Below are 18,882 nucleotides of genomic sequence, written 5' to 3'. Positions count from 1 at the left end.
CCTTCCACCACCAAGTAAGTGTGTGGAGGGTGTGTAAAGGAATAGAGAAAGTGTAAGAAAAATGTAAACCCTTAGGGGACACATTAGAAGCTTCCATTCCAACTCCTTCCTCATTTTTACGTACTCCTCCCTTTTCGCAGTTCCTTCTTTTCACTTCCTGTACTTCCTTTTCATCTTTTTACATGCCCTATTCCACTACGGCTTTACCCTTCCTTTTTTCTTCTTTCTAAATCCCTTCCTTACGCACACCCTTTCACTTTCTCTTTTAGATTCTCCCATATCTCTTCCACCCTTCTTCCTCTCCCTTAACGACCCTCCTAACCCACCATGTCTTCCGCTATCCTTCCCATTTATCCACAAACTTAATGGCTGAAGGTTTGATTTCACTCCCCCTTCCACTAAGAATGTATCTGTCTCCTCTCACCCTTGCATATTAATGATCACATAGTCTATCACCGATACTTCCATCTGACCCACATACGTGCATTCTCCCTCTTCGTCCCATGTTACTATACCTTGGCCACCGCCCAGCCTCTATTCTCCAACCAGTCTCTTAGAATCTCCCTCTACTTAGTTATTATCTTATCTTTCGATTTCCTTTCGAAGCTCTCCCCTTCCGTGTAAAGGCACTTCCCCCCGAATTCATGCATTAAAGCCCCCCCCCCCCACCAGTACCATCATACTCTCCTCTTCCTCTCCTAGTAAGTCTTCCTCCATTTCTTAAATCCTTTCCATCCCACACTTACTGTAAACAGCCACAAACTTACACTTCACCCCTCCTATCTTTACTGGTCTCATTTGCACGCCCTCTCCCTCTCCTCGAAATTCTACCTCTAATCCATCCCTAACCATTATTATAATTCCCCTACTATGCCTTTTTCCTTTTACTCTGATCGCCACTCCGTGCTTTACCTCCACGCCTACTTCCCATGAAACAAATTCCCCTGCACTTTCTTGAACACCTTCTTTTCCTCGTACCATATCCACATTTTCTGATCTATTTTTCTTTTCAGATACCCTACCTTCACTTTTCTCCCTCCTAGCATTGTGGTTCAGAATTCTCTGCACATCCCTTTTCTTCCAAGTCAAATGTTGATCGATGATAACCTTCCTATCCTGTATCCTATTTTCGTTTTGCATTACCCCGAACTTTTGTTCCCAGCTCTCCAATTCCACAACCGCCACTTCATTCTCCTTTCCCCCCTCCAGCCTAACTGTCCCTGCAATGACTTTAACCCACCCTGTGTGGGGGGGGGTATAATTAAGAACTTGAAAAACGGCAAGGTTGCCGGGGTAGATGGAGTTAACGCTGAAATGCTTAAAGACGGTGGCGAGTGCATACCACATAGACTGTGCGAATTAATAAATTTATGTTTCGAGATGGGAGACGTCCCAGGCAACTGAAAAAAGCGATTATCGTACCAATATACAAAAGAAAGGGAGATAAAAGCGACTCCAATAATTACAGAGGGATAAGCTTATTAAGTACCGTAAGTAAAATATGCTCAAAAATAATTATTCGTAGGGTAATGAAAATAACAGAAGCAAATATTTGGGAAGTCTAAAGTGGGTTTATGCCAGGAAGGTCATGTACGGATCAAATATTTAGCTTAAGGCCATGTGATGAGTATAGCAGCTAATCAAGTCAGTCCTGAGATCAATATTTTTTCACCCATATTGAAAAATAAAATTTTAAATAACGCGGAAATTTTTTTCGGGGAATGTTAATAAATATTAAAGGATCGTTTGTGGTCTTGCAAAGAATTGGAGGAAGAAAAAAGTTTATTCATGCAAGTAATGATTATCGACTGATACATTTAAGTTTTACAGCAGAAGTTTGACTTTTACATGGACATAGGAAACAAGGGACTAGACATGCCATTGCGGGGGAGATGCAATGAGGGGGGAGTTCCGCCACCTTTTTATGTCCCGCGACAAACGTGGTAGCGCCCACATGCTTTTATTTTCATGCACAGTGTGTCGGCAAAAATTCTCGTGCGCATAATCAAATAGCACATTGTAAGATGGCGGCTCTCCCCACTCATAGAATCCCCCCCCCCCTCCCGTGGATTCAACGCCGCTCGCGCAAGTTAGGATAGCATGCCTAGTCCCGTGTTTCCTATGTCCATGGACTTTTAGCTTTCTCGAAGTTGTCTACTTGCTGCGTTAGTGCTGCTTTGACACAGCTAATATCAGACTGATACTTATGTCAGACCAAATATGTTTATTTGCATTTCAAGTGCATTTCGTGAGCGATTTTTGTTATTTTGCCCCACTTTGATAAATATAAGCCTCAAAACTAGCCCATTGACAACATTGCAAATTACTCGCAGGCATGGACATAGGAAACACGGGACTAGGCATGCCAGCCTAACTTTGGCGAGCGGGGTTGAATCCACGGGATGGGGAGAATTCCATGAGTGGGGAGAGCCACCATCTTACGATGTGCCATTTGATTATGCGCACGAGCTTTTTTGCCGACAAACTGTGCATGAAAATATAAACATGTGGGCGCTACCATGTTTGTCGCGGGACATCAAAAGGTGGCGGATCTCCCCCCTCATTGCATCACCCCCGCAATGGCATGCCTATTCCCTTGGTTCCTATGTCCATGCTCGCAAGGTTTGACGGCAGCACGGTCGGTATTTCTCCAAAATAGTAATTAAAAAAAAAACTTTTTTTACTATTCTAATTATTTAAGACCAGACACACATTCTTGCATGCCTTCTATTTATCGTGCCAAATTTTTAACACGATATCTCATTCCGTGTGGACGTAAGTTGGGAAAGAAAACTTCCTCTTTCATTTCCCAAACTTTCAGAGCGATATCTCATTTCGTTTAGACGTAAGTTGGGAAAGAAAAGTTGAAGACCAGGTTTGGTCACGTGACCCTCTCGTCACATGGCCATAAGGCAAATAAGAGAAAAAAGTTTAAATGTAGGAAAAAAACTTTTCTGTGCATTTGTTGACCTAGAAAAAACTTTTGACGAGGTAGATAGAAGTATACTTTGGGAAGTTCTGAAAGAGTATGGAGTCAATGGATGGATCCTACAAGCTATAAAAACAATATATACAGGTAGCAAAGCGAGTGTAAGAGTGAATGGGAAACTGAGTGACTGTTTCGATATTATTCAAGGAGTTAGACAAGGATGCGTTATGTCTTCATGGTTATTTATATTATTTATGGACAAGTGTTTAAGAATGGCTCTCTTCGACGAAGAGGGTGTGGATCTCGAAACAGTAAGGGTACGTGGGTTAGCGTTCGCAGACGATAAGGTTGTTATGGCAGAATCAATTGAAGACTTACAAAGAATGTTGAAAAAACTATATGCAAGCATGAAGAGCATGGGCCTCAAAATTAACGCAAATAAAACAAAAACTATGGTGATCGAAGGAAAGAGTGAGAAAACCCTATGCAATATTTTATTAAATGATGAAAGAATTGAACAAGTTGATAAGTTCATATACCTTGGTAGCTTATTTACTAGGGACGGGAAGATATATGAGGAATTAGATAGACGCACAAACGAAGGTAAGAAGGTTAGCGGTAGAGCAGGTCCCCCTATCAGAAGTAAAAATATATCAAATATAGCTAAAATGGCAATACATAATTCTATATTTGTACCGACTGTACTATACGGTAGCGAGACATGGACTTATCAAGAAAAAGGTAAGAGTAAAATTAACGCAATTGACATGAGATTCATGCGCATAATATGCGGGAAAACTCTGATGGACAAAGTAAGTAACGAGATAATTCTAAAAGAATGTGGTGCAGAAGAGACGCTAGTAGACACACAGGAAAAAAATCGGTTAAGATGGTTCGGGCATGTTGAGAGAATGCCAAGTGAACGACTAACGAAACAAGTGTATCAAGGTAAAGTAAATGGCAGCGTGCCCAGAGGTAGACCGCGGAAAGAATGGTTAGAATATGTGAATGAGACCCTAGTTAGAAGAGACATAAAAAGTCACAGAAACACAAGCGCCTGCATGAAAAAATGCATGGACATAAAAGAAACTAGAGAAGTATGCCAGGACAGGAAAGTATGACGGCAAATAGTTAATAAAAAGAGTGTCAGTAGAGTGAATGACGCCTAAAACAAAAGACCTTGGCTACTAATGGTCCCAAGTGGGGAACCTTACATAACGACTTTGTGAGGATCTTCACTTGGGGTGATTGCTAGAGAGATTGATCAGCAACCTGGGTCGGAGCAGTATTGCGGAACGAACATGTTATTTACATAAATAACACGAGAATTCTGGGTCAATCTGAAAATTCTTTATCCCCTCCACGCATTACTTCTTTCCCCACCGAGTGAGTCACGCCTACCCCAAAAGGGAAATGGCTTAATGGTGTATATATCATAAAGTATCGACCCCCCCCCCCCCCCCCCCCCCCAATCAGCGAAAATATTCGTTTTCGTGAGAAATGTTTCAGACAAAAGTTTCAGGGTTTTGGACGAGGATCTGAATAGTGGCCTTGAAGCTGACCTTGGCGTTGACCTTTAGGGTTATTTCAAGGTCAACTTTTATTTTTTGAATTGTTGAATATTTCCTCAGATAAGCTATTTTCCAGAAAGGTCAAGATCATTCATGAAGTAACTTTTAACGAGGAATTTAATGGTGTCATTCATTTTGATCTTGATGATGACCCTCAAGGTTTTTTCAAGGTCAAATTTTTTTTAAAGGACACCCCCTTTTTTCTTAATAAATTCTAACAAGAAAAAAAATAAAATTAGTCATCAATAAAATCCTAAACTCAAAACTTTTAGACAATGAATAAAATGCAAAGGAGTTTTACAAAACTTAATATATATTTTTAAAAAGGTACAAACTCACCAAAAGCACTAAATTTCGTACAAAATTTAAAATGTTTGGTCTCTTTGAACACAATGTTTACAAAATTATATTATAATTTAGACCAAAAATTTCATTTTTTCTAAGCTTGATCTTCGAAGATCTGTATATGCTCAGAAGTGGATTTCTTGAAGTCTACATCCATAAATCGATAAACCGAATCAGCAAAAAAGTAAGGTTTATTCTCTTTAAAACATAAGTGTGTCCAAAGTTCTTTAATTCTTAGAAATATTAAAAAATTGAAGACATTTTTCAGATTTGATTTGATTTTTTGAATCACTCTTTTCTATTCATCAAACGAAAGGGGGATTTGTAGCGCTCATCGGTAGTCTCCACCAAAAGTTTCCTCTTTTTAATTTTTGTAATACGCAATGCTCAGAGGTTCATGGAAGTACATATTTCATGGAAGTACATATTTTCCAGAATCTTCTCTGAGAATTATCGCAAGAGTGATGTAAAGTGCAATGTTTGAAAGAGAATCTAATAAATCATCCTCAATTGACTTAGTTCATAACTCAACCGATTTATCGCGTAAACCCCAAAGTTTAAATCCTAAGGCCGAATATCTATTGTTATTTAAAATAAAAACATCGGCGTCATATTCTATTAACACATAAAGGCTCACTAATCATCCACTGAAAGCAGCAAAATAAAATGGTTTATTTCCCTCTCCATCTTGTGTATTTATAATCGCCCCATAGTCTAGAAGAGCTCTAAACCTTTTTTGGGTACCAAATTGCCAGACGCAGGTGAAAGCTAGCAGTTTCATTTTTCAAGTTGACAGCAGTGCCGTAATTCAGAAGAAGCTCAAAATGTCTCACGTGCGATAAAACATGCGAATTGAACTTATTAAAAAGAGAATCGATTCTGTTTAGATAAAAGTAGTAAGAGCAGATAGCATGAGATAGAGGTGTGCATTTTTTACACTAGACACATAATTAACATTAGCACCATGTTGAAATAACTTTTCAATAGTGCACCATTTTAGGTATTCTCCAAGTGGAACATGAAGTGAAAAGAAATTCTCATTCTCAAAATCGAAAGCTGGTCCATGATCTAAAGTCATGTCGATCATTTCCTCATTTTTGTGAAAAAGATCCACTTCTAGGACTGCTAAAGTTCGACTAAACAAAATAGCAGCAAAATCATCTATTTCGTCATCAATTAACATATAACAGAAACGATATTTTAATTTTTTGAATGCTTCCTGCGGATCATCAAGGAAAGACGTGCTTTTTTTAGTTTTCGGATTTACATCGGCCTCTTTCTTTAGCAGCAATTTCACAATCTCCATGTTACCAATGTCCACGGCCTTATGTCAGGAGCGTATAACTTTTTTATTGAACACATCTAGAGAAATAGAGGTCGTAATATTTAGATCAGCGCCACAATATCTGCAAATTGCTTCTCAATTGCCAACTCTAGAGGTCTCTCCTAATTATACCAATTCCTACATGTTGCGCTCTCAAATACGGTTTTACGACCAAAATCTTCATTAGGATCAGGACCTTGATCCAGAAGAAGCTTGACTACAGGCAGATGCTCTTTTTTGAGAGCCTTACGCAGAAAAGATTGCTTTTTCCTACTTATCGTAGATAATAACGATGGAACCAATTCTTTATCATTGGCGATCACAAGACGTGGCGCATCATAATCCTTTTCAGATGCCTTGATGTTTGGTCTAACCTGCTGAAAAAAAGATTCAATTGAAATCAAATGATTCTAATTGCAAAATGAAGTAATAAGTCCACAATTTTGGTGTAACACAATTCAAGCCGAACATAGTAATTTGTATCATAAATCCAACTGTTAAATTGCAATTAGAAAATTCATCTTTGAATTGGGTTGAATGCCTTCAAATTTATAAATTACAAACATGCAATATAGAATTGAAGGGTCATGGACGAGGATTTATTCACTACTGAAATCATTTAAGTCAGCTGGAAATCATCGGTAAATCAGAGTTTATAAACTGGGGTTAAACGAAGAAGCCATTTTGTCTAGTTTTTTTTTCAAATATGATCTAAATAATATATGTACTGAAACCATTATGAATTATACGCCTGTCTAGATTTCTCCCTCTCCTGCTGCTTCCTTCTTCTTTTTATGAAAAATGTCTAATTGCACTGAATTTGATTGCACTCCCAATATTTAACTGTTTCACTGCTACAGCTCCAAAATTTTGTACAAGTGTGCACTGAAAATGTACTAAAATCATGAAACATCTCATTGGATTAGTTAAATTTTAGGTTAAAAAAAATTAATTTTTAACAAGAAAGAAAAACGAATTTTCAGCAAAACATTTTCAAACATTTTCAACCCAAAAGATGAGATTTTAATTAAAGTGATCAATATTCACAAAGAAATAAGGTAATTTCGAAAGAAGAGTTTACCCAGTAGGCAAAATGCTTGCTAGATGATGGCACAGTTACCGCATTATCACTGTCATCTTCTGATTCTTGTTCAGAAATTGTTGAATTACTTCGGACATCAGACGAAGCAGAACTTGGAATTCCGCCATTGTTAGGCTCCTCATCTCGACTATGGTTAGAAGCTGCTTCATTCTGGAATTGTTCACAATAAATGGAGTCAGAATGATTAGGATTCTCAAAGTTGTCTGCATTTTGATTCTCAACAGACAGGGTCTCCTCTCTTCTTTAAAGATGAGATCTTTTAAGCCCAAGTTTAAATAACAAACAAAAAAGCGTTTGCCCGGGCAGAAATTGCCTCTTTATGTCTAAACTAAATATTGGCTCTTACGAGGCCGCAGCCAGATTTTCTAGCTGGAAGAATCTAGGCTTTCCCTCTGCTGGCCCTCAACGGGATAATGTCGTGTGCTACTTGACTTAAATTATTTATATACTCACTTTTTAGCACTATATTTTTTAATTAAACTAGATAAAAAGCTTTATTCATAAAGATATATTTTTAAAATAATTTATATCAATTGATTATTTTCTCAAGGGGACCGTGTAAAGCCCTTGACGGGTAAAACAGGTAATACAGCTGTGAGTGCAAAAAAGTACATTAATGTTATTATGCTTAATTATACTTAAATTGAAAAAAAAATTAATTTTAAAAATGACCGAGATGCAAACTTTGAAAAATTTCCTTTTTTCTGAAAAAAATTAAAGCATTTGGTGCTTTAAACATTTGAAAAGAATTTTTCTTAAAGATCGATTTAATTTGAAATCATGTAAGTACTTTTAAAAATCATATATAACAAATCAAGCCTGAAAAACCTTTTTTCCTAATTTCTGCAGTATCGGATGAATGCCGTCAAGCATTTACGATTTCGCACTCAGCGTGGCATCGTAGCTGTGGGAATTAGGCGTTCGACTTATGAGCGTGCGGCTGTGTGCGTTCGATTCTCGGCGCTTGCGAATATTTTAATAAACTGCGTTTCTCTTTAGTTATTAGTAATAAGTCTTCTCTAGCCAAATTTATCAATTAGTTTAGTTTTAGAATAACCTGCAGAGTATAGTTGAGAATTGAATGTCAATTAAAATACGAGAGAAGGAAAGGAGTGTTTTTCAGAGGCTACAGAAGAAAGGTGTAAAAATCTTTAGATTTAACTTTGGCAAAGAAAATGTATTTTACATTTGAATTAATATTTTCCTTCCTTGAATAAAAAATTTCTGGTAGTAGATTATAGCAATGTGCTAGTTAAACTTTTTTACTGTTGCAAGCATAGCATCACACTTCAGAATTTAAAGCATGATCAATTTTTTAATAATTTAACCATATTTTATTAGAATCAACAAAATAAGAAATAATAGCACTTTCTTTTGTATAATAGCATATGCATTTGACCGAGCGCGAAAACACCATTTGATGCTTCAAAACAATATTTCATTTTTCTCAGCGTGTGAGGGACTATCTAGATCCTATAAAGACCATATTAATAGGCCCTCATTGGGTTGCCTACTGATGACCTCGCTAATTGAGCGTGACGCTTTCGCTTGCGCCCTCGATAGATTGCCACTTTAGGGCCTCGATAGAAAATAGGAAATCTAGACAAGGCCTCTTAAGAACCAAGTTATAATTTCTACCTGGGTGGTATAACATACTTTATATTAAAGTCATGAGGCTTTCGATTTTTTTTAATTGTTGTAAATGAAAGGTTGAAGACTACAAAAACCTAAGAAATTTCAAATTTTGTATCAACTATTATACATTAGCCTAAAAAAATTCCATACAATTCAAAATCGTCGTAAAAGAATAAAATAGTTTCTGTTTAATTTCAAAGATCGAAAATGTAAGAGTGTCAAATCTTCAGTTGTAAGAGTAATATAAGCAAACTCTGAGAAAGGGCTAACTTTCGGACTGAAGGAAGTGGGGAATTACCCAGCTAGAGGGCCGTTTCGTAAAAACCGCATTTGTTTGTTCACGCCTGAACGAAGGCCGCTCACTTCGCGCACCTCCTTTTACTCTTACTTGCAGCGCGGCGTCAATTCTCGGAAGAACTATATCAAGGGGCCCTATCTCCAGGGTTCACTATGTCTTCAGTTCTCCCTAGAAGGGGCAGGGGTATAGACTTACAATTATGAATGGTTTTATTTTAATACAGTCTAATAATATTATACTACTTCCAAATTGAACATAGATAATAAATAAAGGTATAAAATTCACATTATCATATATTTTAAAGATTGAACAAAGTTTTCAATTATTACCCAAAGATTTCACACATTTCGCAAACGTTTCGGATAGATTAAAAAAACTTCAGTGTTTTAAAAAAAGATTCCAATAATTTTTCAAAGATTTCAATGATTTCCTAATGCTTTTACGAAGACTTGAAATATTTCGCAAACATTTGTAGAGAACTCGCAAAGATTTTGAAAATATTTTTCAAAGACTTCAATGATTTCCCAAAGACTTTAAAGAGAATTCGCACAGATTTTACAAAGACTTTACGAAGATTTTAAGGATTTTTCAAAGATTTCAAAGATTTCACAGTGATTTCAAATATTTCGAAAATATTTAAGATAGATTTCAAAGATTTTATAAAGACTTCTATTATTTCACACAGATTTCAAAGATTGCATACAGATTTCCTAATTATTTCACAAAGATTTAAAAGATTTCTCAAAGATTTTTGGAGACCTCGCAAATATTTCGCAAAGATTTTTAAAGAATTCGAAAATATTTCACAAAGATTTCAAATATTTCGTAAAGAATTTTAGAGAATTCCTAAACATTTTACAAAGATTTCATGAAGATTTAAATGATTTTCCAAAAATTTGAAAAATTTGACAGTGATTTCCAATGTTTCGTAAAGATTTCAGAAAGACTTCTATTATTTCACAAAGGTTTCAGATAGATTTCAAAATTTTTAAAAATACTTTAATGATTTCACAAAGTTTTCAAATATTTCGCATAGATTTTTAAAAAATTTGTAAAGCTTTTACAATGATTTCAAATATTTCGCAAGAATTTCAGATAGATTTCAAAGATTTCACAATGATTTAAAATATTTCGCCAAGATATCATATAGATTTCAAAGATTGGACAAAGAATTAAATGATTCCTTAATGATTTAACAAAAATTTCAATAACTTCACAAATATTACCGAATATTTCACAAATATTAGAAATATTTTGCAAGTATTTCGAAAAGATCGAGAAGATTTCAAAAATACTTCTATTATTTTACAAAGAGACTTCTAATATTTCACAATGACATAATTCTTAAATATTATAGGAAATGATACAAGAAGTACCTAAACTATAAATCAATTAATTATTTCAATATTTTTACAATATTTTTTCTTATATGTACTTATTTTCCTATAATATTGCCTATAATTAGTCCTATAATTTTTATATATTGATAGGAAGCTTATCATAGGTAATTTAAAATAAATGTTGAACATTAAATAGGTTCGAATTGAGATTTAGAAATTATACAATACATAATAGTATTAATTAAAACATTCACAATAAAACAATACCAAACATTTATATTTTTTCGATTTTTTAGTTATCAATTACCTATATGTATACATTCCTAAAATTTGTAATTAAAGGCGTCTCTGCAGAAAGTGGTTAAGTCTCAATTTTGTCTTATCGATTTATTATTTATTGAAAATTCAAAGAGTATTCTCACTAAAGTGAAATTAGTTGTCATTTGAATGTATAGATTCTCATGTATGTATCACATTTTCCAGGTAATCTGAATAAATTCTTTAAATCAAAGAAAAGTATTCATTAGACCCCTATCTTACGCAATTTTTGCCGACTAAATTGTCTTCGTGAATTTATTTTGGGTCATCCAAAAATAGCGTTAGAGGATTTAACAAAAGAGGGTCAGGGGGTCAAATTTCACTGTCTCTTACGAATAAACAAAGAAATTCAGGTTTCAACCAAGTAGTTAAGTAATCAACCAAGAAGATAAATTTTCCAATCAAATAAATTTTTGTTTAAACCATTAATATTTTATTTAAAAAAAAGGTTTACAAAAACTATGAATAATTGAATAATTGGATTGAAAGTAAAAAAAAAGAGTTATATTTCACCAAGAAAAACGACTTCATTAAAATATTGTTATTCTTAACCCTCAACTGGCACTATGGGTGAAAAATACCACAAAAAATTTCTGAGCTCGAATTAACCGTACTAAATTCGAAAAAATGGACATTGTGACGTCTTTTACCAGTAATTGACATCACTAAATAAAGTTAAAGTGGGTTAGCATAGAGCGTCAACGTTACCATACCTTGGGCACCCGCTCAAAATAGACCTTGTAAAAGTTTGGGGTATATAATACCCGTTGTGCCGTCAGTGAGCAAAAAAGTGATTTTCAAAAGAAATTTATGCCATTTTTGCTCATTTTTGCCATTATGCTAAATTTTAGGTCAAAATATTAAAAGTTACTTGAGTTATGAATTTTCATGAGAAAAAACTCACTTTTTCTTTCAAATTTTTTAAGGAAATTTATAATTAAACTAATGACTATAAAACCAATTCCATTTTTTTGAATATCTTAAACAAAATTACATAATTTCCGGTGCAAAAATTGTCAACACCCGCTGCGCGGAAAATGTTCTAACACGTGGGGTTAAAAAAACCCGTTGTGCCACTTACGTTATAAAAAGGAGTTTTGCCAGTTAAGGGTTAATTAAAACAGATTAATTTTCAACCAAACAGTTGCATTTTCACTTTAAAAAAATTGATTTTCTACGAAGAAAGGCGAGCTTTCAACAAAATACATAAAAATTATCAACCAAATAGTTGAATTCTCTACCAAATTGATGAAGATTCGAGCCAAAAATACGAATTTTTTACAAAACAGCTCAATTTTTTAACAGGATATTAGCATTTTTAACCAAAAAAGATAATATTTCTACAAAAAGAGATTTTGAACGAAAAATATGAATATTCAACAAAATAGTAGACAAGATGTATCTTCAAAAAAAAATAGTTTAATTTTTTTACCAGGCGTTAATTTTCAACAAAATACATTATTTAAAAAAAAACATAAATTTTCAACAAAAAATGAAAGACTTAAATTTTGTGTTGAAAAATGAATTTTCGTCATAATAGTTTAATTTTCAACCAAAAAAAAAATATTTTTTATCCAGAAAAAATTGAATTTTTATCTGAAGAATATGAATTTTCAAGAAAAATAAAAAAATGTAAAAAAAAAAGAATTTTCAACAAAATAGTTTCATTTTGATCCAGAGAAATCAATTTTAAACTATAATGATGAATCTTCCAGAAGAAAAATATGAATTTTGATCCAAATACTAGTAGAATTTTCGACCAAAAGACTAAAAAGACGAATTTTCAACTAAAAAAGATCATTTTTCAATCAAAAATGGAATAGTTATATATTTCAAGTGAAAAAATTAATTATTAAAAAAAAAATACAAATTTTCAATTGAAAAAAAGATATATTTTTAACAAAAAAATGATAGATTAAAATTTTTAGTGAAAAATTGAAAATCAATTTAAAATAATTTTAAAAAAAAGTTTTTCGAAGTTCAGATGGATTGTTAAACGAATTATGAACCTAGAAGACAAAGTACAACGTTAATTTTTTAAATATTTTTCCGGTGTTTTCCTTTCGTTTTAAATCTTATTAAATAAATGAACATGTAAAGTTTTTTTAAAATGAATTATTGAATACTTTGCACGAAAAATCAGGACAATGCAGAAAAAACCAGAAATCAAGACAGTCATAAAAAATCAGAACATGTTCTCATAAATCAGGACGTCTGATCACCCTTAGGAAAATCTTGCAGGGGCCGCGCATGCAACAAAACTAACCTCAAATTATTCTCAAATTTGAGAAAAAAGCCAAAGTTACAGGGAAATTCCATACCATCCTAACATAGACTATTATAGAAATTTTCAGATGGATAAATTATTATGAAAATAAATCAAAGAAACAAACAAGCAAAAAATGTATACAAAATTTATGAAATTTTCCTTGAAGCTTTCAAGGTTAATGTAAATGCGCAGAAGCCGAAATTCGGGAGTCTGAGTCGAAAAACGAATCAGCTGATGGGTCGAAGAATATACAATTGTTGATCGCTGTCAAAAGTTCAAAACAGAAACGAGGTTTAATTCTCAGGAGGAAAAAAATGGGGAGAACTGTTTACGCGGAGGAGGGTCTCCTCGATTATTTAATTTCCCTCGCAAAACCCAGTGGATACACCATAGGATTAATTCTTGGCCAGGTTCGATTTTTACATGTTTTATTTCAATTTTTGAATCGCTCTTCTATTCAGTATTCAGGCCGCAGCTGTCAATATTGTTTCCTATCTGTCAAAATAAGTCTCTATTCATTTGGAATGAAGGTCTTTTCTAAACTAAATTTCGTTCATTTTACTCGATATTGGGCTTTTAAATGTGGATTTTAACGATCTCGTGAGGACTTTTCTTCCATACGGCACATTTCAAGAAAGTGAGGTTAGAATTTAAAATCGAAAATATGGAAAAATTATATATTGATCTATTAATTTCATACTTTTATCCATATTTTTCTGTTGTACGTTTTGATTTTTTCTATATTTTTTTTTTTTTTAGTTTATTATGAAGGTTTTTTGTGAGAAAACACTGTTTCTAAACAAATATATTGTACAAAAAGAATACTTATTACCATTTTTCCATCGCAAAACATTTTCTAATTTTGAATATTTAACTATTCAATTTTTGGTTTGAATTTCCATTTTCATTTTTTTTTTAAATAATATTTAATATTAAAATTGAAGTGAGTAAATAGGATGACAGAAAATCTTTATTTTAAAAATTCCCTGACTTTTTTTCTGATTTTTCCGCGATCAACTTTCCATTTTCCCTGGCCATTAATATTCAAAGACCAGAATTTTCAACAAAATATATATTTTTTCAACCAAATAGTCGAATTGTTAACCAATTTATGAAATTTGAAACCAAATGGTCGTATTTTTTTAACAAAAAATAATAAACTTCACTTTAAAACCATTACATTTTCAATAACAACAATATTTTAATCCAAAAGGACGAATTTTCTGTCCAAATGGACGAATTTTTATTAAAATAGTTACATTTTTGAGCGAAAGAATGACTTTTTAATTTTAAAAACTTTCATTTTTAACAAAATAATCAAATTCTCTACAAAATGGTTCATTTTTTAATAAATTACTCTAATTTTCTGCATAGTAAGATACATTTTCAACCAAATAGTCGAATTTTTAAGCAGAAAAGATTAAACTTCAACCAAAAACTTTTAAGCAAAAGGAAAAAACGAATCCTCAACAAAGTAATTCAACAAACTACATGACTTTTAAAACAAATAGTTGAATTATCAACTGAAAAAGATCAATTTTCATTCAAAAATGGAAGAGTTAAATTTTCCGTAAAGAAATTAAATTAAGAAAAAAGAATTTTTATCCAAAAAGATGAAATTTCTACTAAAGCAGATGAATTTTTAAAGAAGAATAAAAACGTATTTTCCAAAAAGTAGTTAATTTTTGCGACAAAGTATTTAACTTTTAACAAAATAGTTGAATCGACAAGACGAATTTTCAACCAAAAACATGATTTTTCAAACAAAAGGTTGGATCTTTAATTAAGAAAGATCAATTTAAAAAAATAAAAAGTAATTTTCAACCAAATAGTCGAATTTTTTAAACAAAAAAGATTGAACTTCGACCTAAAACCGATAAATTTTAAACCAAGTGATTAAATTTTTTAGAAGACAATTAAATTTTCGACCAAAAAGGTGACATTTTTAATAAAATATTTGAACTGTCAAAAAAATAATTACATTTTTTAATCAAAAGAAGCAAACTTTCAAACAAACATATAAATTCTTTTTAAAATATTTCAGCTCTTACCCAAGTAGTCAAATTTTCAATTAGAAAAATATTAATTTTTAACCGAGCAGTTGCATTTTTGCCTCAATGACATGAAATTTCAACTAAGACAGATGCATTCTTAAACTAAAAAGGCGAATTTTCAAAATAATAGTTGAATTTTCAACAACAACAAAAAACACTTTTTAACCAAATTTTTTAATTTTCAACCGCAAAATAATATTTTTTGCTAAAAATATAATCTTCACAAGGAAGCAACTTTAAAAAAAAATAGAATCTTTTATGAACGAAATAAAAAAAATTTCAAAATAAAATGTATTATCATTGACAATTATTTGAATTATTTCGACTATTTTTAGTTGAAGATTGAACTGTTTTGTTGAAAAATTATTTTTTATTTTTATTTAAAAATTAATTTCGTTAAAATAATTCTTGCGACTAACAATTTACTATTCTTTTTTTTTATTGAAAATTAATTGATTTTTAATTGAAAATTCTTATTTTTTGTCTGAAAATTTCATTTTTTTGTAAATTCAATTTTTTTATTAAATTCTTGTGATTAATCTTGATTAGAAATTCAACGTCTTAGTTAAAAGTTGAACTTATTTGATAAAAATTCTTTTTATTCATTAAAAATTTAATTATTTTGTTGAAAATTCGTCTTTTCCTAAGTAACTTTTCTTAACTGAAAATGTCACTTTTTCATTTTTGGCTGAAAATCAATCATTTTTAGTTAAAAATTCGACTATTTCATTTTTCTGTGAGACTTAAGTTTTTGAATTTTACTACTTGATTGAAAGTTTCACTTCTTCATTTAAAATTCATTTTATTGGTTAAAGATTTAACCATTTTGTTGAAGATTCGTTTTTTATTTTTCGGTTGAAAATTGACCGTTTTTAAATAAAAATTCAAATATTAAATTTTTCATTGATAATTTATCTTTGTTGGATAAAAATTCGTCGTTTTTTTTTAAATAATTTTGGTTTTACTGAATATTTAACTATTCCATTTTTGGTTGAAAATTGATCGCTTTTCGTTGAAAATTCAAGTATTAAATGTTTCATTAAGCGTTTATCTTTTTTAATTGAAAATGTAACTATTTTGTTAAAAATTCGTTAATTGTTTTTTATGTATTAATCCATTTTTTCTTAAAAATTAATATTTTTGATTTAAGAATTCAAATGTTTTGTAGAAAATTCTTCTTTTTTGCCAAAAATTTCAACCATATCATTGAAAATTTGTCTTTTTGAGTAGAAAATTGTGTTATTTTCGTATAAAATTAAACTATTTGTTAAAACTAAACTTTTTGGTTGAAAATTCAACCGTTTTTTAGAGAATTCGCTATTCTGGTTTAATAATTTAACAATTTGGTTCATATTTTGTTTCTCCCTCGACTAAAATATCTTTTTTAATTAAAATTTATCTCTTTTGTTGAAAATTCCTCTGTTTTCTTGAATTCGCCTGTTTTTGTTTCAAAATTAAATTTTTTTTAAAGTTTAACTGTGATAATAAAAATTAAATTCTTTTTTTTAAATTAAACTATTTTATTAGAAAGATATCTTTTTTTGTTGAAAATATAATTTTGTTGAACATTCATCTTTTTGGAAAAAATCATCTTTTTCGATTGACAATTAAACTTTCTTTTAAAAAACCGTTTTTTTTGCTTGAAAAATCAACTATTTGGTTCAATGCAACTGTTTTTGATAGAAGTTTAATATTTTTTGTTTGAAAGTTCGACCATTTGTTGAAAATTCTTCTCCTTTGCATCAGAATTCAACCACTTGATTGTAAATATAAAAGTTTGGTTTAAAATGAATATTCTTTGTTTGTTTAATATTCAATCATTTGGTTGAAAAATCGTTTTTCATGGTAAAAAAATTACATTTTTTAATAAAAATTGATATTTTTTTGTATTTAATTTGTATTCTGTGTACAAAGTAGAATGTGTAGGAGAAATATGATCACTATAATTGGTGTAAAATATATTCTTTGTACAATATATTTGTGAAGAAATGGATGCTTATCATAAATTTTCATATATTAGTCTCTTTGGATTAAAAAAATATGTATTCAACAAAGATCAATTAATATTTTTAATAAAAATATTTGCAAATAATAGTTTTAATTTGATTTACAGTAATTTATATTATTATTATGTATTTAAATATAATTATTATAAAAATAATTATTATTTTTTAATAGAGCACTGCACAAAAAGATTTTGTGGTTCATTTAGCAAGAACGCCACCTCCGGCGAAGGACGTAATTGAGGAAGCTTTAATCAGTTCGAAGACAAATATTCTCGAGGATTCTATCGATACTTACATTAAATCCTTTGAAGACATTCCTGAAAGTTGGGTAGCTGATCATGCCAAACACGTAGGTTTTCAGCGATTTTTTTGTTTCAAAATAAAACGTATGTACATACGTTTTTCCCAGGTATTAATTGTAGAAAATCTTATATCATTCTTTAAAATTGGCATTTTTTTATTTTCAAAATCTTTTCTCTCCTCGCCCTAACATTAATAATAATTTTATTAATTTCTATGTTTTTCATTATTTTTATTTTATTAGTTTTAATAATAAATAAAATAATAATTTTAAACAATTTTTTTTATAATAAAAGGTATTTCCGACGGAATTATTCATCAAGATTTTTCTCCTAATATAACTATTTGATTAATTTTTCAAAATTTTTCGCCAGTCGTGAATAGCAACTAAAATACCCTTTTTGGTTCAAAATTTAATTACTTAGTTTAAAGTGAAACTACTGTGTTAAGAATGATTATTTTTTGGTTGACGACTCATCATTTTAATTGAAAAATCTTTTTTTGGTCAAAATTTTAATATTTTGTTAAGCCTTGTTTTCAATTAGTTTTTTCACCTGAAAATTTATCTATTCCATGTTTGTTTGAATTTTTATTTTCTTTAATTAAAAATTCAACAATTTAAATGAAAAATTCTTTATTTTGTTGAAACTTTTTTTTTGCGGTGACTAATTCACATTTTCAGGTCAAAACTTCATGAATTTTGTTGAAAATTAATCTCTCGTTGGTAAAAAACTAATCTTTTTAGTTCAAAATTCATTTCTTTGACTTGAAAATTAGTTGTTTTTTTTTTTAAATTAAATTTGTTAAATTTATCATTTATAATTTTTTATTTATTTTTTGTTTAATTTTTTATTCATAATTTTTTACTCAAAAAGAATAATTTTAAACAAAAAAGTGAATACGTCACCGAGAAGATAAATTTATAAATAAATAAAATAAAAAAAGATAAATTTCCAACAAAAAAAATGGTTCAATTTTAAGTTAAAAAAAACGTTTGTAACCAAATAAAATGAATTTCCAAAAATATAGTTTAATGTTCAACCAAACAGATGAATTTTCAACTAAAAAATTAAACATCTATAAAAAATTTTTTCGACGAAAAATAGAAGTTAAATTTTGAGTTGAAAAAATTAGTTTTAAATTTAAAAAAAAAACTAATTTCTAACCAAAGAAATGAGGTTTTAACCAAAAAGACCATTTTTTAACCAAATAGATGAATTTTCAATTTAAAAAGATACTTTTTGAACAAAGAATAAAACAGTTAAATTTTTATTAAAGACATTAATTTGCAATTTAAAAAAATTTATTTTAAACCAAAAAGATTAATTTTGTACCTAAAAAGAATAATTTTTAATAAAAAAATTAATACGTCACCGAGAAGATAAATTTAT

At 30.5% G+C, this 18,882-nt stretch overlaps 1 protein-coding gene across 1 annotated transcript in view; it reads left to right on the top strand.

The window, feature by feature from the left end:
- The first annotated feature begins 13,370 nt into the window (after positions 1 to 13,370).
- Positions 13,371 to 18,882, top strand: part of LOC117169741 (protein odr-4 homolog) — a 34,939-nt gene continuing 29,427 nt past the window's right edge. The window contains exons 1-2 of the mRNA XM_033356249.1: positions 13,371 to 13,541; positions 17,364 to 17,540. Of these exons, the coding sequence (XP_033212140.1) occupies positions 13,446 to 13,541; positions 17,364 to 17,540 (273 nt within the window). The 5' untranslated portion in view covers positions 13,371 to 13,445. The remainder of the gene's footprint in view (positions 13,542 to 17,363; positions 17,541 to 18,882) is intronic.

The sequence above is a fragment of the Belonocnema kinseyi genome, chromosome 1 (genome assembly GCF_010883055.1).
Source record: "Belonocnema kinseyi isolate 2016_QV_RU_SX_M_011 chromosome 1, B_treatae_v1, whole genome shotgun sequence".
NCBI lineage: Eukaryota > Metazoa > Arthropoda > Insecta > Hymenoptera > Cynipidae > Belonocnema > Belonocnema kinseyi.
Note: the sequence above shows the minus strand (reverse complement) of the source record. Positions and strands in the feature narration are given on the sequence as shown.